This window comes from Macrobrachium rosenbergii, chromosome 13, assembly GCF_040412425.1.
Source record: "Macrobrachium rosenbergii isolate ZJJX-2024 chromosome 13, ASM4041242v1, whole genome shotgun sequence".
NCBI lineage: Eukaryota > Metazoa > Arthropoda > Malacostraca > Decapoda > Palaemonidae > Macrobrachium > Macrobrachium rosenbergii.
In genome coordinates, this window is record NC_089753.1 from 51,641,207 (window position 1) to 51,660,703 (window position 19,497).

The 19,497-nt window shown below is 47.6% G+C and overlaps 1 protein-coding gene across 2 annotated transcripts in view; it reads left to right on the forward strand.

Moving 5' to 3' along the window:
* LOC136845308 (uncharacterized) overlaps positions 1-19,497 on the forward strand; it is a 36,027-nt gene that overhangs the window by 521 nt on the left and 16,009 nt on the right. For both annotated transcript variants that reach the window (XM_067115520.1, XM_067115521.1), the window contains exons 2-3: positions 1,821-1,990; positions 2,478-2,741. In XM_067115520.1, the coding sequence (XP_066971621.1) occupies positions 1,832-1,990; positions 2,478-2,741 (423 nt within the window). In that variant the 5' untranslated portion in view covers positions 1,821-1,831. The remainder of the gene's footprint in view (positions 1-1,820; positions 1,991-2,477; positions 2,742-19,497) is intronic.

A 19,497-nucleotide genomic window follows, 5' to 3' on the forward strand; every position in this document is an offset into this window, starting at 1 on the left:
CTCCTCGCTATTTTACAAATGAAATTTGTTAAAAAAATAATAAAAAGGTGAAACTACAGACTACTAGCCTACCCCGTTCCTCTAGCCTAGTTCAGCTTACATTCAAAATAGGTGCTGGGTTTAGTGCCAGCCCCTAGAAATGAAAGGAAAAACATGAATAAAAGACAGTAAATTTTATAAACACAAACAGAAGACATAGCCTAACGTAAACAAATGGCGGTAAATATGCTGGTCAGCGATATAGGAGTCAGGCCTCAGTAGTAGGATAATCTGCAGTTTTACCAAAAAAAAAAAAAAGGGGGAATTTAGAAATTATAATTTAAGAGACGTATACTAACATAACCTTCCGTGGTGAAGCAACTAGCCTATTATGAGTTGCCTGTATCAAGTTCAGCAGTGTAATTTAATTTTCTATTAGGGTAGCTTTGCATGTGATTTTGATGAATTTGACATTCATTTTCTTATAAAAGGCTAAGTTAGCCTACAACACATTCCCTCCATGTATAGGTAAAATTAGGGGTTGCAGTGGGAAACTTTTTTTTTTGGGGGGGGGGGAATGCCAAGTATAAGTGAGGTGCAGGGAGGCTTCTCAGCTGAACATGACATAATGTAGGGTGTCAAGTCCATACCTGGCTGTGTGCCCTCCCAACCTAACCTCGCCTAGTGCAACGTAGGTTAAATCATTAAGTAAATTATTATATGGATGCACCCTACCCTAAGGTGCTGGATCCATGCGTGGCAGGGGACAGAAACCCCCAGTGTCTAACCTAAATTTCAAATGCCATTAAATATTATGGTAATATTATATAACATTACCTCTACCATTATTTGCCACAGTTGCAGATGGAAATTGATTGATTTATGAAGGGGGAATGCATTAACAAAGTATTTCTGATGAAAATTATTGTCAAATTACCAAGGACACATCAAAAGCAGCTTGTAAAATTTCCCCCAGTACTGTTGTACCCTGTAGTAACCTAAAATAGCATGGAGTTTTAGTTTTGCAACTGTGGCTAAAGTATACAAAATGAACAGATTTCCATTAGTCTCAGCATCTTTTGAAAAGGGATTGGATTGTCTGTGATTTTATTGACCAGGATTGGATGCTGTTTTAACCCTTAGTGGACGGATTGAGCTTCAGTGTGAAGTAAAACAGGTTTGGGGAGGTGGACGGATTGCGCTTCAGTGTGAAGCAGAATTACGCACCACTGTTATGGTAATAATGATTCAAAACAAAGGTGCCAATACTTCTATATGCTATAAATTCACTAATGGCAACTTTTATACAGACGTGAGAGTTGAGCTGAAAAAGCATGTAAAAGTAAAAAAAATAGTTACTGAATCTTCCTTCTCGTAACCTTACGTGAATATTTTACAACAAATATGCAAAAAATTTGTTACTGCGTTTATTTCTTATCTGTTTTGATATTGTGTGAGCAGTAATAATAATTTTACAAAATCCAAAAAACTTATTTATTAGAAAAAACATATAAGTTGGTAAAATTTACGATTGTCTTGTAAATGAGGCCCCACAAGGGGTTGTAAATAGTCATTTTCAACTTCTCGCAGAAGGTAGGGAAAATTTTTTAGAATTTTTTTATTTATACAGTGTGAATGTACGTGTCATTCTCTTTCCATTGATGTGATTTTTTTTCTATTTTGCAGACCTCAAAGTTTCCCCAGTCTGGGGTGCTGCACATTGATAAATTATGCCATCCCTTAAGGGTTAAATAATGGGTTTGTTGTGAAACAATAAACGTTTGACCTGCATGCTTTAGAAGCCTTCATGCTTCTAAAACTGTACTTCATTTACTTCACAGATTGATGCAGTATGGATAGGGAGGTCTCAGTAACACCTCCATCCCAGACACCAAAATCACTTGTCAGACAAGCGGCAGAGGCTATATCGCATCAGATTGTACTCAACTGTCATGCAGCTTTGGTAAAATGCCTATTTCATCCCGACGAAGAAGTTAGAGAGTCAATGATTGTGAGTGGTGCACTGTTATGTATTCCTATGTGTGTATATCAAACAAACCATTACTTTAACCATACCTAGCCTAGAGTGGTTGACTGCATTCATATTTATCATAGAAAAAAGATATAATTTTTGTATACAAATCTGTTATAGGGCAAGGTCATCCTTGTTTGTTTGCCTCATAAGTAGCAAATGTGTAATAAAGTTTGGTGATAACTAAAGAAAGGAAGAAGTGTAGGCTATTGTCAACCAAAACTGGGGTGCTTCTTTATCAGCTGTTCAAATCATTTGGTGTTTGATTATTCATAAACAATGAGGATTTGAGGAGCCAAATTACTGGTATAAGATGTTTATGTAGATCTCACCCCAGATTGCTGGATGTTTCAAGTTTCAAGATTTTCATGCCAAAAGACTGAAATGGACAAATATGTATTTACTATTTTTGTGTGTATTGTACATGAGAGTGAAATTTATCACATATAATTTCTTCATATTTCAGGTGTACTTGAAAAGATTAAAAGGCTACTACTGGAACAATAAGTATGGATTGGTTGAGTATTATCGCAGACACATTAGTGACGTGTTTACAGATGTGATGGAACTGCATTCTAGTAAAGTTGAGGCCTTGCCAGTCGAATTGCATGCCCTTCTGAGTGAAAATTCGGGCGTTATGGTGCCCTCAATACTTGTCACACTCGCTGCTCAAGTCCTATTTACTTTTGAGGTTGGATATTCAAGTGCAATGGATATGATTCAAGTAATGGTAAGTAGAAGCCTGGGGAGTTGGCGCCACGTGGTGAAGTATTGCCTATTTTTGAAGTAGAAATAATTTTACAAGGCTTTGTAATTTTAGACAAGTATTTTGTTGGGTTATAGCATCTTTTGATTTCACTAAAGAGAAATTTGGGTTTCATGAAGTACTGTAAAAAAATCTGAAAAGTTCATGAATAATCTTGTAGCAAAGGCATGAGTAAGAAGCTGCATCTACAAACATACTATTGTTCTGACACGATATACAAACCGTCAGTCCTTTACATCAGGAATTACTTTCAGCGGAGTTGGAAACAGCCATTGAGCTTTCGAACAAGGTGGTTAGGCAGTTAACTATCGTCCGGGAGGCAGGAGCATCGCCATTTGCCTGCCTGGATGTAAACATTCCAATTTGCTTTCAGCCATCGTACACTGTAGACGTGTTTTCTCACTCTCTGCCCTGACCGCTGTTGAGCTGTTTTCCCGGTGGGATCTTTCTTATTTTTCCTACTGCTAGCAGTTATGAATGCTGACAATCCCAGTAAGCCCTCCTTCCCCCAGCATGTATGTCCTGGGGTAGGAGGGAAGAAGTTTACTGTAGTACGTAGATATGGACCCGCACGCCCTTTGCCCCGCCTGCAGAGGACGTGCATTCTCGCAATTCTTTTTGTGCTGAGTGTTGTTCCTGGTCTGCCGAGCAGTGGGCGAAGTTTGAGGGGAGGAGACAGTACCGAAGGAAGCCCGCCAAGACATCGTCTGAGGTTTATATGCCCCCGACGACTCCCATGGTGGCTAACCCGTCAGGATCGTTTCTCCCTCCTGGCAAGCTTCCCCTTCTTGCTGCCTCTCCCTCGGGTGAGGACTCCCCCTCCCTTTCCTCATTCGTTTCGTCGAGTGTGGAAGGCTGCAGGGGAGTGGAAGATCAGGACATCCTCTCTGCAGCCTCTCCTCACTCCGGGGGTGAATTTTTTCCCCCGGAGCGAGTAAAGGATTTGGCTTTTGACCAGACCTTTTCTTCAGGTTTGGCGGTGGAAGCGTCGCTCAGTGGCCAGGTATCTGATCTCACTTCTACCTGGATGCACCTGGGTCTTCCTGGTGTTCCATCATTGGAGGGTTTGGTATCACATCTGTCCAGCACTCCAGTGACGACCCAAGCAGCCACCACGTCCACCACGTCTACCGTCACCATGACATTGTTTGGCAAGCTGCCTGTGACGGTGGCCTCGCACCTGGGCACCCAGGTGTCTGCTGTTCCTGCATGCCGCTGCTCCTGGCTTCCTGGCCTCCTGGCCTCATTATCTCTGCCTGGCCCTTCAAGAATGGTTGTGTCATCGGTGCCGTACATCTCCATGCCTGCTCCTATTGTTGCTGATCCACGCTCATTCCCGACTCCAGTTCCGGCTCCTGGTTATACTGACTCTCGGCCTGGCCTGGCTCCCGCACATGCTCCACCCGTGCCCTCGACCCATGCATTGGCTCCTGGCTTTCCTGGCTCCTGCGCTGTTCCACCTGCCCCAGTAGCTGCTGGCCCAAGCACCAACATCTCCGCTACCCGGGTTGCAGCTGCTTCCCTGGCTCTCCTGGGTGCGCCTTTGTCTTCTGGTGCTCCCTCCTGGACGGGGGACTTGACCGCCATCCTGAAGAAGATGACGAAGAAGTCGAAGAAGAGGTCTAGGAAGGTGTCGTCGTCTGCTACCTCTTCTTCTTCTTCTGAGGCTTGCCAGCTGAAGAAGAAGAAGCCTGTCTCTCCCCCCCCCCCTTAGAAGTCTTGCCGCGAGACTTCTAAGGGACTGCCTCCTTCCGCAGGGAAGGCAGTGCGATCTCATGTCCGCTCTTCCCGGTCCACAGGCCAGGGAACCGATTCGTTGACCCCCGGGTCAGTGGTATTGGGGGCCGAGGACTTGCATACCACAGTTTGCACTCCCTGCTGCTGTGCCGAAGAAGCCTGCTTCTAAGGCCAGTGTATCTGTGTCAGACACTTGTTCGCGAGCCGCGCCGAGTACCGGGGTTTCCTTAGAAACCCGGGTACCCTGGTCTGGTACCGGAGAAACCTCTCTCCGTACCGACTTGGGCACAGGACGGGAGAAGGGAGAAAGAGTCCGGGCAAGCAGGTGCTCCGACTCTTTCTGCTAGCATTGGTTTGAGTGTCAAGCAAGGTTCCCAGGAAGGTGCACCAGTCCCTCGGGTCTGGACACCTGGCGAGACAGAGAAGAGGTCCCCTGCTCAGTCTTCCTGAAAGGTTTCGGCCTAGAAGAAGAGGACAACGCAAGTTCTCACCAGCAAGTTGCGCGCTCGACTCCTCCCAGTCCCCAGCCATGTTCATGGGGCCAGCCTGGCTCGGGGGAGCTGAGTGTGCAGCTCGACTCGCGTGAGCCGCTCTGCTTGCCTCGGGAGAAAGCTTCGCAGAGGGAAAAGCGTTCTCCTCGACCCGGGTTGCCGCTCCTGGCCTGCTGCTCCTGCTGGTTCTGCCAGCAAGACCAGCGGGGGCACCCGATCCTCCTCGCCTGACCCCTCAACCTCCTGGGCTCCTCCCAGGAGGTGCAAGTCAGACAGGAAGAACGCCAGTGAGCTGTCTCCCCAGAATTCTACCTTGGGGTGTACTTGCCTGGCTCGGTCTTCGGATCGACCAGATTGTACGGCCACGTGGTGCAGGAAGGATCACAGGAGTCTGCTGAGGTTCTCCCTCCTGCGGGGAGAGTAGATCGGGAGGACTGCACCCTGGAAGGACTCGAGGGTCCTCTTCCCCAGGACGTGGACACCTCAGGACACAGAGTACTTTTGCTGTGGTAATTGTGCTGATTCATCAGCACAATGACCTCGGGGAAGGGACCACAGCCTCATCTGTGGAATGTCCTTCATGCCTCGAATCCTTTTGGGGACCGAAAAAGGAACCCAAGGTTTCAGTGGGGCTGCCATGGTCCACGCTTGCCCAGGGGGTCCTCAATCAAGTGAATGGTCTTGTGTCTGGGCAAGACAATTCCCTGCAATCGAACTGCTCGGACAAGCTGCTTTCCCCTCCTCTGCCTCAACAGAAGCGCTTTTATATGCCCTCGGAGAGGGCATTGCCGCCTTAGCCCGTTGACCCAGACCTGGTCTGTCTAGGCCCGGGTCTCTCGTTGCAGCAACTTACTGCAGTGAGTATTTCTCTCTCGCAGCAAGAGGCAGCAACCCTGGAAGCCACTGCCATGGCAGCCATGCTGTCCAGGCAGTCTCATGGTTGGATCTGTGGTCGTTCACAGTATCCAAAGTGGCTGCTTCCTTGGGCGCTATCGTACCTGGGGAATATTCCGCTTTCGGGAGACTATGCCAGTCTGGAGGTAGAGCCATCTCCTACCCCGCCCACCAGACGGCAAACCTGTGGGCCAACCTGGTTCTTAAGCGGAGAGATGCCGTTCTTTTTCGCTTCGCCAGGTCTGTGGGGCCCAAGTCAGCAATGACCCTGCAGAACAGACCGCTGCTGGGGTCTACCTCTCTCTTCCCTAGAGAGCTGGTGGAGGCTGCGGTGGACAAGCGTTGGGCTGATGACAGCGACCGCCTTGTTCACCAGGCAGTGGCCAAGACCTCCTGGTCTTCGCGTTCCACTGCAGCCAGGCCCTCCGGTAAGGCTAGCTCTTCCTGGGCCACTAAGAAGTCCCAGTCTTCGAAGGGGCAGCATCCCCCCCGACTGCTGCTGAAGGTGGGGGATGCCTGTCGTGCCATTGGGCAACATGTCAGCGATACAGAGCTGAGACCTGGATAGTGGATGTCCTTCAGGAGGGATATCTACTACCCTTTTAAGTCTCGGCCACCCCTCACCAACTCTCTGGTCCATCTCCGCACCTACGTCCAAGGACCACCGAAGGATAGCGCACTAATGCAAGAATTGCAAGCCATGCTGGGCAAGGGTGCTGTGAAAATCGTGTCGGATTGGTCCCCAGGCTTTTACAGCCATGTCTTTATAGAGAAAGCCACAGGGGGTTGGAGACCAGTCATAGACCTCTCTCCCCTGAACTGATTTGTTCGCCAGACTCGGTTCATGATGAAGAAGGCGCGATCTGTGCTCGCCTCCATCAGGTAGAACAACTTAATGCGTACGGTAGACTTGAAGGATGCGTATTTCCAAATTCCCATTCATCCGTCCCCTTGCAAGTACCTCCACTTTATCCTCGGGGAGAGGGTCTTCCAATTCAGGGCACTCTGCTTCAGGCTCTCGACCACTCCCCAGGTGTTCGCGAGGGTGTTCTCTCTTGTGTCAACTCGGGTCTGTTCGCACGGGATACCGAGGTATCTCGACGACTGGCTGGTCCTGGCGAGCTCCTGCTTGCAGTTGTTACAGGACAGGGATTGGCTCCTCGGGCTTTGCCATGAGCTTGGGATCATGGTAAACCTTGAGAAGTCAGATCTCAACCCCAAGCAAAGGATAAAGTACCTGGACATGCTGATAGATATGGTAGCAGTGAAAGTCTTTCCTTCAGACTGTTCAGGAAGGTGACACAACTGTTCCTGTCTTGACAGGAACAGCCGGCCTGGTAATGGCAAGTTGTCATTGGTCACCTGTCGTCGCTGGAGAATCTGGCCACTCATGGGCGTCTTCATCTGCTGTCTTTACAATGGAGACTAAAGGAATATTGGTCCTAGTCCCGAAACCCCTAGTCCTTTCTCATCCCTCTTTCTGAGGAGGTGAGAAAGGACCTACACTGGTGGATGGACGACAGGAACCTCTTAATAGTAGTATCCCTACATACTCCCCCTCCGGGCATACTGCTGTTCTCAGATGCATCAACTGAGGGATGTGGTGCACACCTGGAGGAGTTGCTGACTTTGGGAGTGTGGCACCGAGATGACAAGCACCTTCACATCAACACCCTGGAACTCAAGGCAGCCTTCCTGGCTCTACAAGAGTTCCGGGATCGAGTGATGGGACACTCCGTGGTACTGATGAGTGACAATACCATGGTAGTGGCATATGTCAACAAGCAGGGGGGTCTAGTATCCCTCTCGCTCCACCAGTTGACGATGCAGGTGCACGAGTAGGCACTGGTTTACTCGGTAGAGCTGTCAGCCAGGTACATTCCAGGCAAGAGGAATGTCATGGCATACCTATGGGGGTGTCCAGTCATTGATCGGTTTGCCACCCGGCACAACAGGAAACTTCAGGTCTTCTGTTCAGTCATGCCGGACCCGTGGACCACTGTGGAGGATGTGTCCCAGCACCTGTGGGACAACCTTGACCTCTATGCCTTTCCTCTGTTCTCTCTGATTCACATAGTGATCAACCAGGTGATGATTACTCCGAATCTCAGAATGATTCTGGTGGCACCCAAATGGCCGCAGGCCGTTTGCAGCAACGGAGCAGCAATGGCCAGGTACCTCAGATGATCCTCCGCAGCAGTATACCAGGGAAAGTGGTCTGTCTTCTGTGGTTGGTGTTGTGGACAGGGTATCTCTCTGGTCGGAGCTACTGTTCAGCAGGTCATGGACTTCCTCGTTTTTCTTCGCTGAGAGAAGTTTCTCTCCGTTTCAGCTGTAAAAGGCTATCGGGCTGCACTTGGCCTAGTCTTGCAGCTTAAAGGTCCTTCGAGATTTCCCTACTGATGAGAAGCTTCGAAAGATCTTGCCCACCCAGGGGTCTCAGGCCCCCCTGCGTGGGATGTGACTCTCGTTCTAAGGAGCCTGACTCGTGCACCGTACAAGCCTTTACAAGAGTCGTCAGACAGGGATCTGACCCTCAAGACCGCCTGCTTGCTGGCCCTGGCATCGGCGAAGAGAGTTGGTGAACTTCACAGACTTTCCTTTGATGTTAAACACTCGAGGGGATGGGGATCAGTTGTGCTCGATTTCGTCCTGGATTTCATGGCGAAGACTCAGAATCTTTCAGTCCTTGACGCTCTGTTCGAGTCTTTCACGATCCCCTCCTTAGAGGACTTTGTTGGTAATGAACCAGACGAGATGCTACTGTGTCCTGTGAGAGTGCTATGCCACTATCTGAGGAGGACTTGCCCTTCTCCAGCCTGAGTGTCAGTGACTCTTCGTTAGTACTGGCTCGACTAAGAAAGAAGTGTCCAAGAACACGATCTCTTTCTGGCTTCGTGAGATGATAAGGAGAGCTTATTCTGCTGCTGGAGAAGACGACACCAGTACGCTTAGTCTGAGAGCTCTTGAAACCTGCAGCGTTGATCTGTCCCTTGCATTCCAAAAGAACCTGTCGGTTCCACAGGTTTTGAAGGCAGGTGTGTGGTCCCATCAGACCACCTTCACTTCCTTTTACCTTCAGGATGTTGCACACAAGTCCTTAGACACTTTCTCCTTGGGTCCTGTGGTGGCTGCTCAACAAGATGTGTAGCTTACCCAGCTCCTCTAAGAGGACAGGTTGCATCTCGCCTAAGATGTACAGTTGTGATTGGGAGAATGATTGTGTAGTGACTGGCCTCTCTTCCTTCTTCTCATCTCGGCTCTCTTCCTACGGGCAGGGAGCGGATGTACCGTTACATGCTGGATTTGGTGTTCGATGCAGGTAAGCACTCAGCTAGAGCTTTCGTTCTTTTTCCGTTCAGGATTATAGAAGCAACCCCACTCCTTCCCCTTGCAAGGGGGGCGAAGGGAACCATGACAATAAGACAAACCCAGTGCTTGTGATTGCCTGAATGTCATCGACTCCAAGTTCTTCCTAGCCTACTTTGCATGAACTGATGCTTCCTCTTTCATGCAAAGGGACCCAGAAGTCTGACAATTGATTTCGTGTTTCTTACAACCCGATCATTTTATCAGAGGCAACTTTCCCTTCCTCTCTCTATTGACCAGGAAGGGAACACAGGGTGTGGTGAACTCCAGTCAGTTCATAGAGGCTCATTCAGATTCCTCCCTCCAACTAGTGAGTCTCATATTAGACAAATCTAAAAAGGTTTCTTTGATTGATAGATGTTACTGGGATAAATCACGCACAGGTATGCAGATAGCATGGACATCTGTCTTTATTGTGTTTGATAATGGACTTTGGTATTAATATGGGACACTTAGTATCATTGGTGGGGGAAAGGGAATTTGGTTTCTCTTTTATTATCACTTATGTTTTAGTGACGTTGTAGGTGGGGGTTTAATAACCTGCTATTAGTTAATTTTTTTTTTTCATTTAACCAATCTCGTGTTGGGTTTACGAAATAAAGTCTATTTTTGTATCCCAGGTTTGATTTAAACATACCCGTTTAGATGTAGGATTGTATTAGAGCTTAAGAGAGAAAGAGCAAATGCGAGAGAGAGAGAGAAAGAGGCGGTTTTCTTCAGTCAGCTACCAACCTGCGCGACTTTTGCAAGGTAAGTTGAAACAAAGTTGTATGAATGTTTGTTTCATATAATACATGTACAAAGGATATGTGCCACCTGCTGTGTTTCTTGTATGTGTGTGCTTGGTGAGCAGAGATGCTCGTTGTGAGGAGATAAGCTGGCCAGGTAAGATGGACAGTGTGTAGGTCCATGTGGGACCGCACAATCTTAACCAAAATGTTTAATTCCCAACTCAAAATTTCACTTTGTATTGGAATTGAAATTTTCTTATAGTCACAGCAAAGTAAGGCCTAAAGCCAAAAGAAAATGAACAAAGCTTGAATAAAAATTGAGACTGCCATTATTACAATCTACTTTTCAGGAAGTGTTGTGATATAAGGACATTTACTATTGTTTTACAGCAACGAATTTCGAGGTCTGTTCCGTTAGACCCAATTTTGTGTTACAAGAGTTGTTAGTGGTGGTCAGTTACCTGTCATTCCCTCTTAACCTTTTTCTAAGCCTGTTGCCTTGCAGATATATCCATATATCCAGCGTTCTTTGATAGTAAATCCCTTTCTCCTGTAACTTTTATTTCATCAAGAGGTTACACCAATAAAAGGCAAATGTTTAATTTGAGTTCCTCTATTCTTGCTTTAAAGATTACCAGGCCTTCATGCCAGCACATGTTGCAAAAATTGTGGGTGTTATTTATAACCATGGATGCATTTGATTTATATCCTAACAGTACCTTGAAATAGTTTCTTTTTATAATCATTGCATTTCATATATATATTAGGTTGTGATTTTTTCTGCCATTTGTTTTAGAGTATGCTTTGGTGTGCCTATTGTAAGATAATATAGTTGTTCCAACACGATATACAAACCGTTGGTCCTCTACATTAGGAATTACTTTCAGCGTAGGCTGGAAACGTCCGTTAAACTCTTGAGCAAGGTAGTTAGGCAGTAACTACTGCCAGGTAGGCGGAAATACTCTCCTGCCCGGATGTAAGCATTCCAGTTTGCTTTCGGCTGTCATGCGTTGCAGACGTGGTTTTGGATCTCTTTGCCTGACTGTCATTAAGCTCTTTATTATCCCGATGGGATCTTAATGTATTTTTGTGTATATATTACATGTTTGATATTTATTAATACAAACCCATGATTTGTGATAACCTTGCATAAGCCGTTGTTCCCCTGCGTCTGTGTCTCGGGTTTGACGGCCAAGGGCGTATTTACAGTGGCGCAACTGAGTGGTAATGCATCTCTTCCAGTAGCCCTTTATTTAGATACTGAAGGCATTCCCCGGTACGTTCAGAGATATTAGTTTGGACGTAATATCTTCGCTCCCCTACAGTGATCGGGACATAAGAGTTCGCTTCCTTTCTTGGGGTCCCCCCTCCGTGTACAAGGGCATGACTACTTCCTACTTGTGCTAAGTGCTGTTTTTGCCACTTGCTCTATAGAGTTATTGGGGGGAGGTTGCGGGCGTCATAGGTAAGTTCCGCATCCACTGCACCCTGGTGGACTCCCTTCCTTCCTTCTCCCTCCCTGCAAGTTCTTCCTTTCTCTCCCTTGGTAGAGATCTCTCTCTTCGCCCTCTTCGCTGCTTGTCGGGCGAAGACCATGAGGAGGAGGGGGGGGGGACGCGCGGGCAGTTAGGCGACCGCTTCTAAGGGGTCTCCTCTCGCTGCATAGGGCAGTTCCCTTCCCCTCGTAGCGAGGGGAGTCTTCCTCTACTAATCATCTTTGCTTTTTCTTTCAGGTTGATAGTGAGCATCGCAGGCACAGTAGTAGTTGGCTGGATGTCTGGCATGAAGGAGTCCCGACATTCATTTAGTATTGCTTCGGGATCGACCACAGTACCTGGTTGGAATGGCGTAGTTCCACATCGGGATCGTCCCGACTGTTCCCGCCAATGTCATTGCTGGCCTTCATGTATGCCGTGGCACTGACTGCCTCTGGCGTATCTGCGATCCATCTGCTCCTACTGTTTCCTGTGTTATGCTTCCGTTAACTCAACGACAGTCTCGGGGTGGCTCTTCCTGGTCTCCTGCCGCAGCCGTCCTGATCGTTCCTGTCACTGCTGGTGACATTAATGTGACGCTCCTGGCTGTTGCTATAGCTCCTGCCTTCTGAACCGCTTCCGTAGCTCCTGCATCGGCTGTCCTGATCGTGCCTGCTCCTTCTCCTGTTGGTGGTGTCCTGGGCCGCTTCTGTTGCGTTCCTGCCTAGCTGCCCTGGAGGTTACGATATCCACCATCCTGTAGAAGATGTTGGAGTGAAGGTGAAGGTAGTCGGCCTGTGCAAGCGACGTTCCTGGCCGTTGCAGTAGCTCCTGCTTTCCGAACCGCTTCCGTAGCTCCTGCATCAGCTATCCTGATTGTACCTACTGCTACTCCTGGTGGCCGTGTCCTGGGCCGCTTCTGTTGTGTTCTTGCCTAGCTGCCCTGAAGGTTACGATGTTTTGTGTCCACCATCCTGTAGAAGATGGAGTGAAGGTGAAGGAAGTCACCATGTGGAAGTAGCCGACATCTTCTTCAACTTATCTTCGAGTTCATCTTCTGCTGCATCTTCCCTTCCTCTCCCGAGGTTCGAGGGGGTCCCAGGAACTGGACAGACCCCTGTCGGCCGAAGGAGAGGAAGGCTGCTTCTTTCCCCTTGATGCCCTTGGTGGAGTATCGAGTATCCCGATCTGGTCTGGAGAATACAGTACTCTCCTCGGCCCAGTTCGGGAGCAGTGAGAGAGAAAGGGCTGAGGCACCCAGGTGTCTCAGCTCTTCCTGCCAGCACCACAGGCACTCCCCGAGTGCTTGCCAGCACTCAGTCGGGTTCCCAGTCCGGTGTCTCGATCCTGTCGGTTCGAACACCAGAAGAAGCAGGGAAGAGATTCCTTTCGGGAGTCCTGTGAGACTTCTAAGGGACTGACTCTCTTGTGGGAGAAAGTTTCTCTTGTTGGCTGTTTCCGCCCTTGGGTGGGAACCGATTCGCATTCTCCTGTGGGGTCTGCCTCTTTTCGATCTCTTAAGGAAACCGAAACCAGCCGCTCCCGATTTTCAGGAGTCTCGTGGGCCGCTCGAATCCTATGAATCATGAGCTCTCTCCTGACAAGATACACAGGACAAGAGAACGTGCTGAGACACCCAGGTGTATGGGTGCCAGGACGCCAGGTGTCTGGGTGCTGAGACGCCAGGTATCTGGGTGCCGAGATGCCAGGTGTCTCGATACTGACCGCCAGCTGCTTCAGTTGCTTGGCTGGGATTCATCCTCATGTCTTGACCTCAGGGTTCGAGCATGCAGGATAGCGGACACAGAATTCTCCCTCGAACCTTCTTCCTGAGGGGCCACGGCCTCGAAGGAGTTAGGAGTTCGGGAAACTAGCAATAGTTCACGGCAGACGAGTTCCACCCTGTCCAGTTCCGATTGTGTTCGCGCGATTGGCTCGGCTTGGCTCGCTAGGCCTGCTCACCCCGCCCAGCCCCTGGTCGCGCTTGTGAGACTGGCTCTGCTCGACTCAGCTCGACTCGACACGATTCGGCTCGGCTTGGCTCAACCCGCCTGCCTCCCAGTCCACTGCATACCACCCTCGGTTTGGTGTAGCTTGGCTTGGCCCCACTCGGTTCTTCTGAATCGGGTTCTCGGCTCTGTTTAAGTGAACTTTCTGCTCTTCCCAGGAAAGCACTTTGCCACGGCACAAGCGCCCTCCTTCCCCCGTGTGACAGTAATCTCCTTCGGTTGATTACCGCTCACGGTCTGCCTCTCCTGCTGGTCTTACTAGCAGGACAGGTAGGGGTACTCTTTTGCCTCACCTGTTCTCTTTTCCTCTCGGTTGTTCTGAGAGGCGCGAGATGGACAGAGAGAGCTCTGATGAATTTGTCTTCAGAGTTCGGCTGCCTGGCGTGCTTTGGGTGTCAGGCCCCGATTGTTTTGTAATACAACCAGGTAGCCGAGGAGGGTTTCATGGGATCTTTCAAGGTCTCCCTCCAGGGGAGAGGTACTGGAGTTTCAAGCTTTGGAAGCAGTGAGGGTCTTCCTCTTCAAGTTGTGATTGCCCTCGTTTTTTGGAGAACTTCGCGCCGATTTGTCAACACGAGGATCCCCGGGACAGGACCACAGCTCCCCCAATGAATAATCTTCATCACTCGCAACCCTTGCAGTTCCCGAGGGGCTGAGAGTGTCTAGGGCCGCCATGGTCCTTGCTTCCGAGAGTTTTCTCAACCAGATGAATTCTTTTTTTTGGAGACACCAAGCTTCTCCCCTGACTCAACAGAGTACGAATTCTTCTTGCCTCAGAGGGTTTGGCCAACTGCAGTTCTGTGGGCAATTCTGGTGCTAAGAAGAAGGACTTTGTCCCAATTCGGATCTCCTGTTTCGTAAGTCCCAAGTTGGCTCGACCCTTAAGAATGAACCTTTACTTGGTTCTGCCCTTCTCTTTCAGAGATTTGCCAGATACCTCGGTAATCAAGGTTTGTACCAGGGCACTGCCTTGTCCTTTGGACAATGGCCAAGACCTTGGGGTCTTAGTCATCTTCTTCCCTTCTAGGAAAGTGCTCATAACTGTGTCTCTTTCCACCTTCTTTTCCATAGGGAGGAGGGAAGAGAGAAAGAAGTATCGACCGGGAAGAAGTTCTCCTACTTCTGATGCCTGGATGAAATGATACTTATCGAGTCTCTGGAGCTGGCAGTGACATTGCCGAGACCTGGGAATGGATTCCTTCAGGAGAAGTATCTATTTCCCTTAGGTCTCGGCAATTCTTTTCATCGAACTTCCATCCTGCTTCTTCTCCCGTGCTCCCGATTTGGGAAATGCCAGCCTGACTAGAGCTAATCATCTCCGTAACCTGTCATCTTGCAGAAGATTCCCCATGGGGGAGAATGGATTCCCCATGGGGAGAATGGAGGTCTGCTTCCATTCCTCCGTCCTTCTTTCCTCTTCAAAGTATGAGGAAAGAGTTAGGCTAATGCTTGATTGAAGGAACCTTCAAATATGCTTGCATATTCCCCTCACATCGTGTGTCTACTTACGAATTCACTTATTGAGGAATAAGTGCACATCGGTAGAGACTTTGTCATGAAGGTGTGTGACCGAGATGATTGGTACCTTCTCATCTCCACCCTGGGCTCAGGGCAGCCTTTTGGCTGTCCAAGAATTCAGGATGAGTTTTGTGAAACAAAGTGGTTTTGTTGAACAGTAAAACCACAGTAGTGGCATTAGTTGACAAAAAAGAGGTAATCGTTTTTTCCTCCTGTTTCATATGTCGATATTTGCAGGTACTCGAGTGTTCTGCAGCGCACTCGACAGCTCAGTTAACCAGATGCATTCCTGATGGGGATGTATTGGTAGGCGAGCTTGGCCTTGGGTTTGAGTGATTGGGATGGAACGTGGTGCTCACTCTTTTCTTCACGAAGATTCATGAAGAGACTGCTCGGCTGAGAAATCCCTACCATCTTTCTGTTGCCTCCCTGCACAACAAGTTGGTAGTTTTTATCGCTCCTTCATACCAGACCCAGGGACTGCTATGGTGAGGCATGCTGTCTTTTTGGGGAAAAAATTCGATATCTACATTTTTCCCTCCATATTTGTCTGTTTCTCTAGGGGTTCATAAGCATTGCTCACCCTGAGTTACAGACAAATGCTGGAAGACTTCGCCTTTCATCCGACCTGATAGCCGAGGCATCAAGAAGAGTTCTGCTTGACCCAACCTCCTGTAACAGCTACACAAGAAGTGGTTCTTGAGGCTGTACATCCCTGTGTGTTCAGGACTGGGAGACCTTCCAGCTTTCCTTGCAAGCACAGGCTTTCTCGCCGAGCAGCAACGGATATAGCTGGATATCTCTTGAAGTCCTCTGCAACACTGTCCCAGGGACTGGACCTGTCTTCACTGGTGGGTGTCGTTGATGGAACTTCTTCTTGGGTGAGTGTCGCTCTTCAAGTCTGGACTTCCTTGTCTTCTCCGCCGAGGGTTGCTTCTCTCCCTTTCATTTGTGAAGAATGTAGGCCTTTGCGACCTAGTCTTCTATCTGAAGTAGTTTTCTCCTCAGTCGAGATTTAGCTACGGATGAGAAGCTTCTTCGTCGGTCTTCCTGTCCCAGGGAACTGTTTCCTGGGTGGCATGTGACTCTCGTTTAGGGTTCCTGTTCCATGCTCTGCACATGCCGTTACAACAGTCATCGGATAGAGATGTGCCCTCTTAGGACCATCTCTCATCTCGCTCCGGCCTTGGTGTAGAAGATGGAAGAACTGGTGAAGGGGATCAATACCTCGACTCCTTCTCGGATGTCATAAGTGGACTCCGAATCCATCGGCATCTGTTGTTTGGGTTCGAGTCCTTCTAAATCTTCTTTTTCTTGGACTTTGTATCGATGATCCAGATCAGTCGTTACTTTGTCCTATTAGGGAGCTGTGGTACTTTCTGAAAAGACTCAATATTCCTAACCTGGATGTCGTCGATGTCTTCGCTATTGCTATCTCTCCCAAGGAAGAAGTGTCTAAGGACACATCTTTCTCCTGGCTTCGTGAGTTAATCGAAGGAGGTACTCAGTAGCTGGCGATGACGATACTGGTACTTTCCACCTGAGAGCTCACGAAGTCAATGGCTTGGTCCATCCCTTGCATTCCGGAAGTTTCTGTCGGTCTGGAAGCAGGATGTGGTCTCATAGACCACACCCTTGTCTTCCTGTAGTCTTGCCCACAGGCCCTTGGAACCTTTTTTCCTTGGCTCTGTGATGGCTGCTCAACAAGTTGTGTTTTCTTACTGGACTCCTTCAAGAGGCCTAGTAGCATCTCGCCTAAGGTGTTGGTTCTTGAAGTGAGAAGGATACTGAGAGTGACTGGCCTCTCTTCCTCCTCCCCGTCCTCCTACTTCTCCTCCTTCGGGATGAGAATAGGGCTCGAACCAATACTTACTGAATCTGGCGCTGATGTGGGAAGACTACACATCGAGCACACGTTCTGTTTTTCTCCTAGAATCATAGAAGCAGTTCCACTCCTTCCTCTAGCAAGGGGAGGAAGGAGAGACTGGCAGTAAGGAAACCCTGTATCAGCTTTTCCTTACTGCCTCGGACTCTAGATTCCTCCAGCCTATTTCGTATGAGTTACGTTTCCTCACTCATACGAAAAGGTCCAGTATCTGACATTTGATCTTGCAGTTCCTACGCTCCGATCAATATGTCAGAGGCACGGTACTCCGCCTTGCTCTTTCGACCAGGAGGAGTAGCCCAGGTGTGCAGAACTCCAGTCAGTTCAGGAGACTCGCTCATATTCCTCCCTCCAACCAGCAAGTCTTCCTAATGTAAAGGACCAACAGTTTGTACATTGTGTCAGAACAAATCACAATTTTAAAAGTAAATTGTATTTTTCCTAACTATACAAACCTGGGGTCCTTTACATTACATATTTTGCTTGCTTCATGCCACCCCTCAATCTGAACCTGGACCGAAAGGCAAACTGGAAGGTTTACTTCTTGGTAGGTAGGTATTCCCGCCTGCCTGGCAGTAGTTACTGCCTAACCGCCTTGCTCAAGAGTTTAACAGCCATTTATAGCCTGTGCTGAAAGTAATTCCTAATGTAAAGGACCTCAGGTTTGTATAGTTAGAAAAAATACAATTTACTTTCAAAAATTGTGATATGTATCATTTTCAAGTTTTTAGCATTTTTTGTAGTTTACTGGTTAAAAGTGTAGTAATTCCCCATTTTATTATGTTCTTAGTGCTTTTATATGCAGAAATCAGAGACCAGTTTACGAGGTAGGTTGATATAACAGTTACAGAGATGTGAGGGTTGAATCATGATGAGAGCTAGACCAGGTGACACTGATATGCCAGAAACAATTACAGTAAAGGGAGAAAAGAAGGCTGAAGAGTGAACCCTGAAGGTTTAAAAATTTAAAGGTCTCTCATGAGGAGTGGAGGCAAGGGACAAGCCATTTCTCATCAGTAGGTTTCCAGGTCTCCATAGAATAGACCACAACAATTATGTTTTACGGAAATATAAAGTAGAAAACAATGAAGAGACTGACTCAAAGATTGGAGATCATCACATACCCAAAAGTCAAACAGCATTTTTAGGTTTAATCTTTGACACACACCTGAACTGGAAAGGCCTTACAGCCTATATAAAAGTCAAATGAAAAAATAATTAAATTTGATAAAGAAATTATCTCACACTGATTGGGGATTTGACAGATAAACTTTGACATTGCTGTACAAAGTAACTGTTATGTCAGTTCTAGATTATGGATGTACAAAGTAACTGTTATGTCAGTTCTAGATTATGGATGTCAGATACAGCTCAGCTTCATATATGACTGAAAAATCTGAATCCAATTCATAATTAGGGATTCAGAATATGCAATGGAGCATATGCATCTTCCCCAGACTCTTCTGTCCAAGTTGAAAGTGGTGAACCACCTCTAACTCTTCATCATGACTTAGTAATAATGCATACGGGAGTAAAAATGTCGGCAAGTGATTCACTAATAAAGGGATTTTGACAAAGGAAAAATCTATTTCTGAGGGAGGCCCCGTGTCACCCGGTGAAATTCCATTCTAACTCGAATTTCTAGGTACTGTATAAATATTGCTAAATATACCAGAGAAAAAAGCTTTCAGGAATGCTGGAGTTACTACCCCCAGATCGAGCGTCTTCTAATGAAGACATCGGTATAACCGAGGGTGAGTGAAAGAATCACAACCACAGAGCCACACTCAATAGACATCCCCATGTCAAGATCCCCGGGAAGAGCGAGGGGCCGTACCAGCGCCCACGCTCACCCGCCCGCCACGCGGCGACTCCAGCGCCATCTGAACTCATTCCAGACTAGCACCACCCCCAGGCTTGGCATGAGCAAGTAGGGGGGGCAAACCTGCTTCTGGGAGGGTCACCGGGTGACACGGGGCCTCCCTCAGAAATAGATTTTTCCTTTGTCAAAATCCCTTTTCTGAGCTCAGCCCCGTGTCAGCCGGTGAAATAGTAACAGAGAATCATGCCAAGACTGCAAAGCTACAACAGAAAACGAAAGGTGATCAGAACAAAACACATGCTATGAAAAAATAGATTTAATTACGATATCTCATCAAGGAAAATTAGATTTAATAACAGGTAAGTACGGGTGGAACAACACACACCCAATTGTATAAAGACACCATGAATATGTAAACTTAAGTCTAAGAACAAAGTGGAATGATAAAATTACAATGTAATTAGGGGTGGAATAAAAGACCCCCTTAACATAATAGTATAAACATGAATTACAAACTTAAATCTAAGAACAATGAGATATATACAAAATCAGGAATTGAGGTACATGAAACAAAATAAAAACCGCTCCAGTACTTCTACCTTAATCTAAACTCACAGCATATTAAAATCCGACCAACAAGACAGATAATAACCAGGGAATACTAGCATCGATTATGAGGAGCAAGGCAGTGAGGCATGATTGATCCAGAAAGGCAGGCAGAGAAATAAATGAGGCAGGCGGGCGGGGGGGAAAGGAAAAGGATAAGGATAATTAAGGTGAGGAGATGAC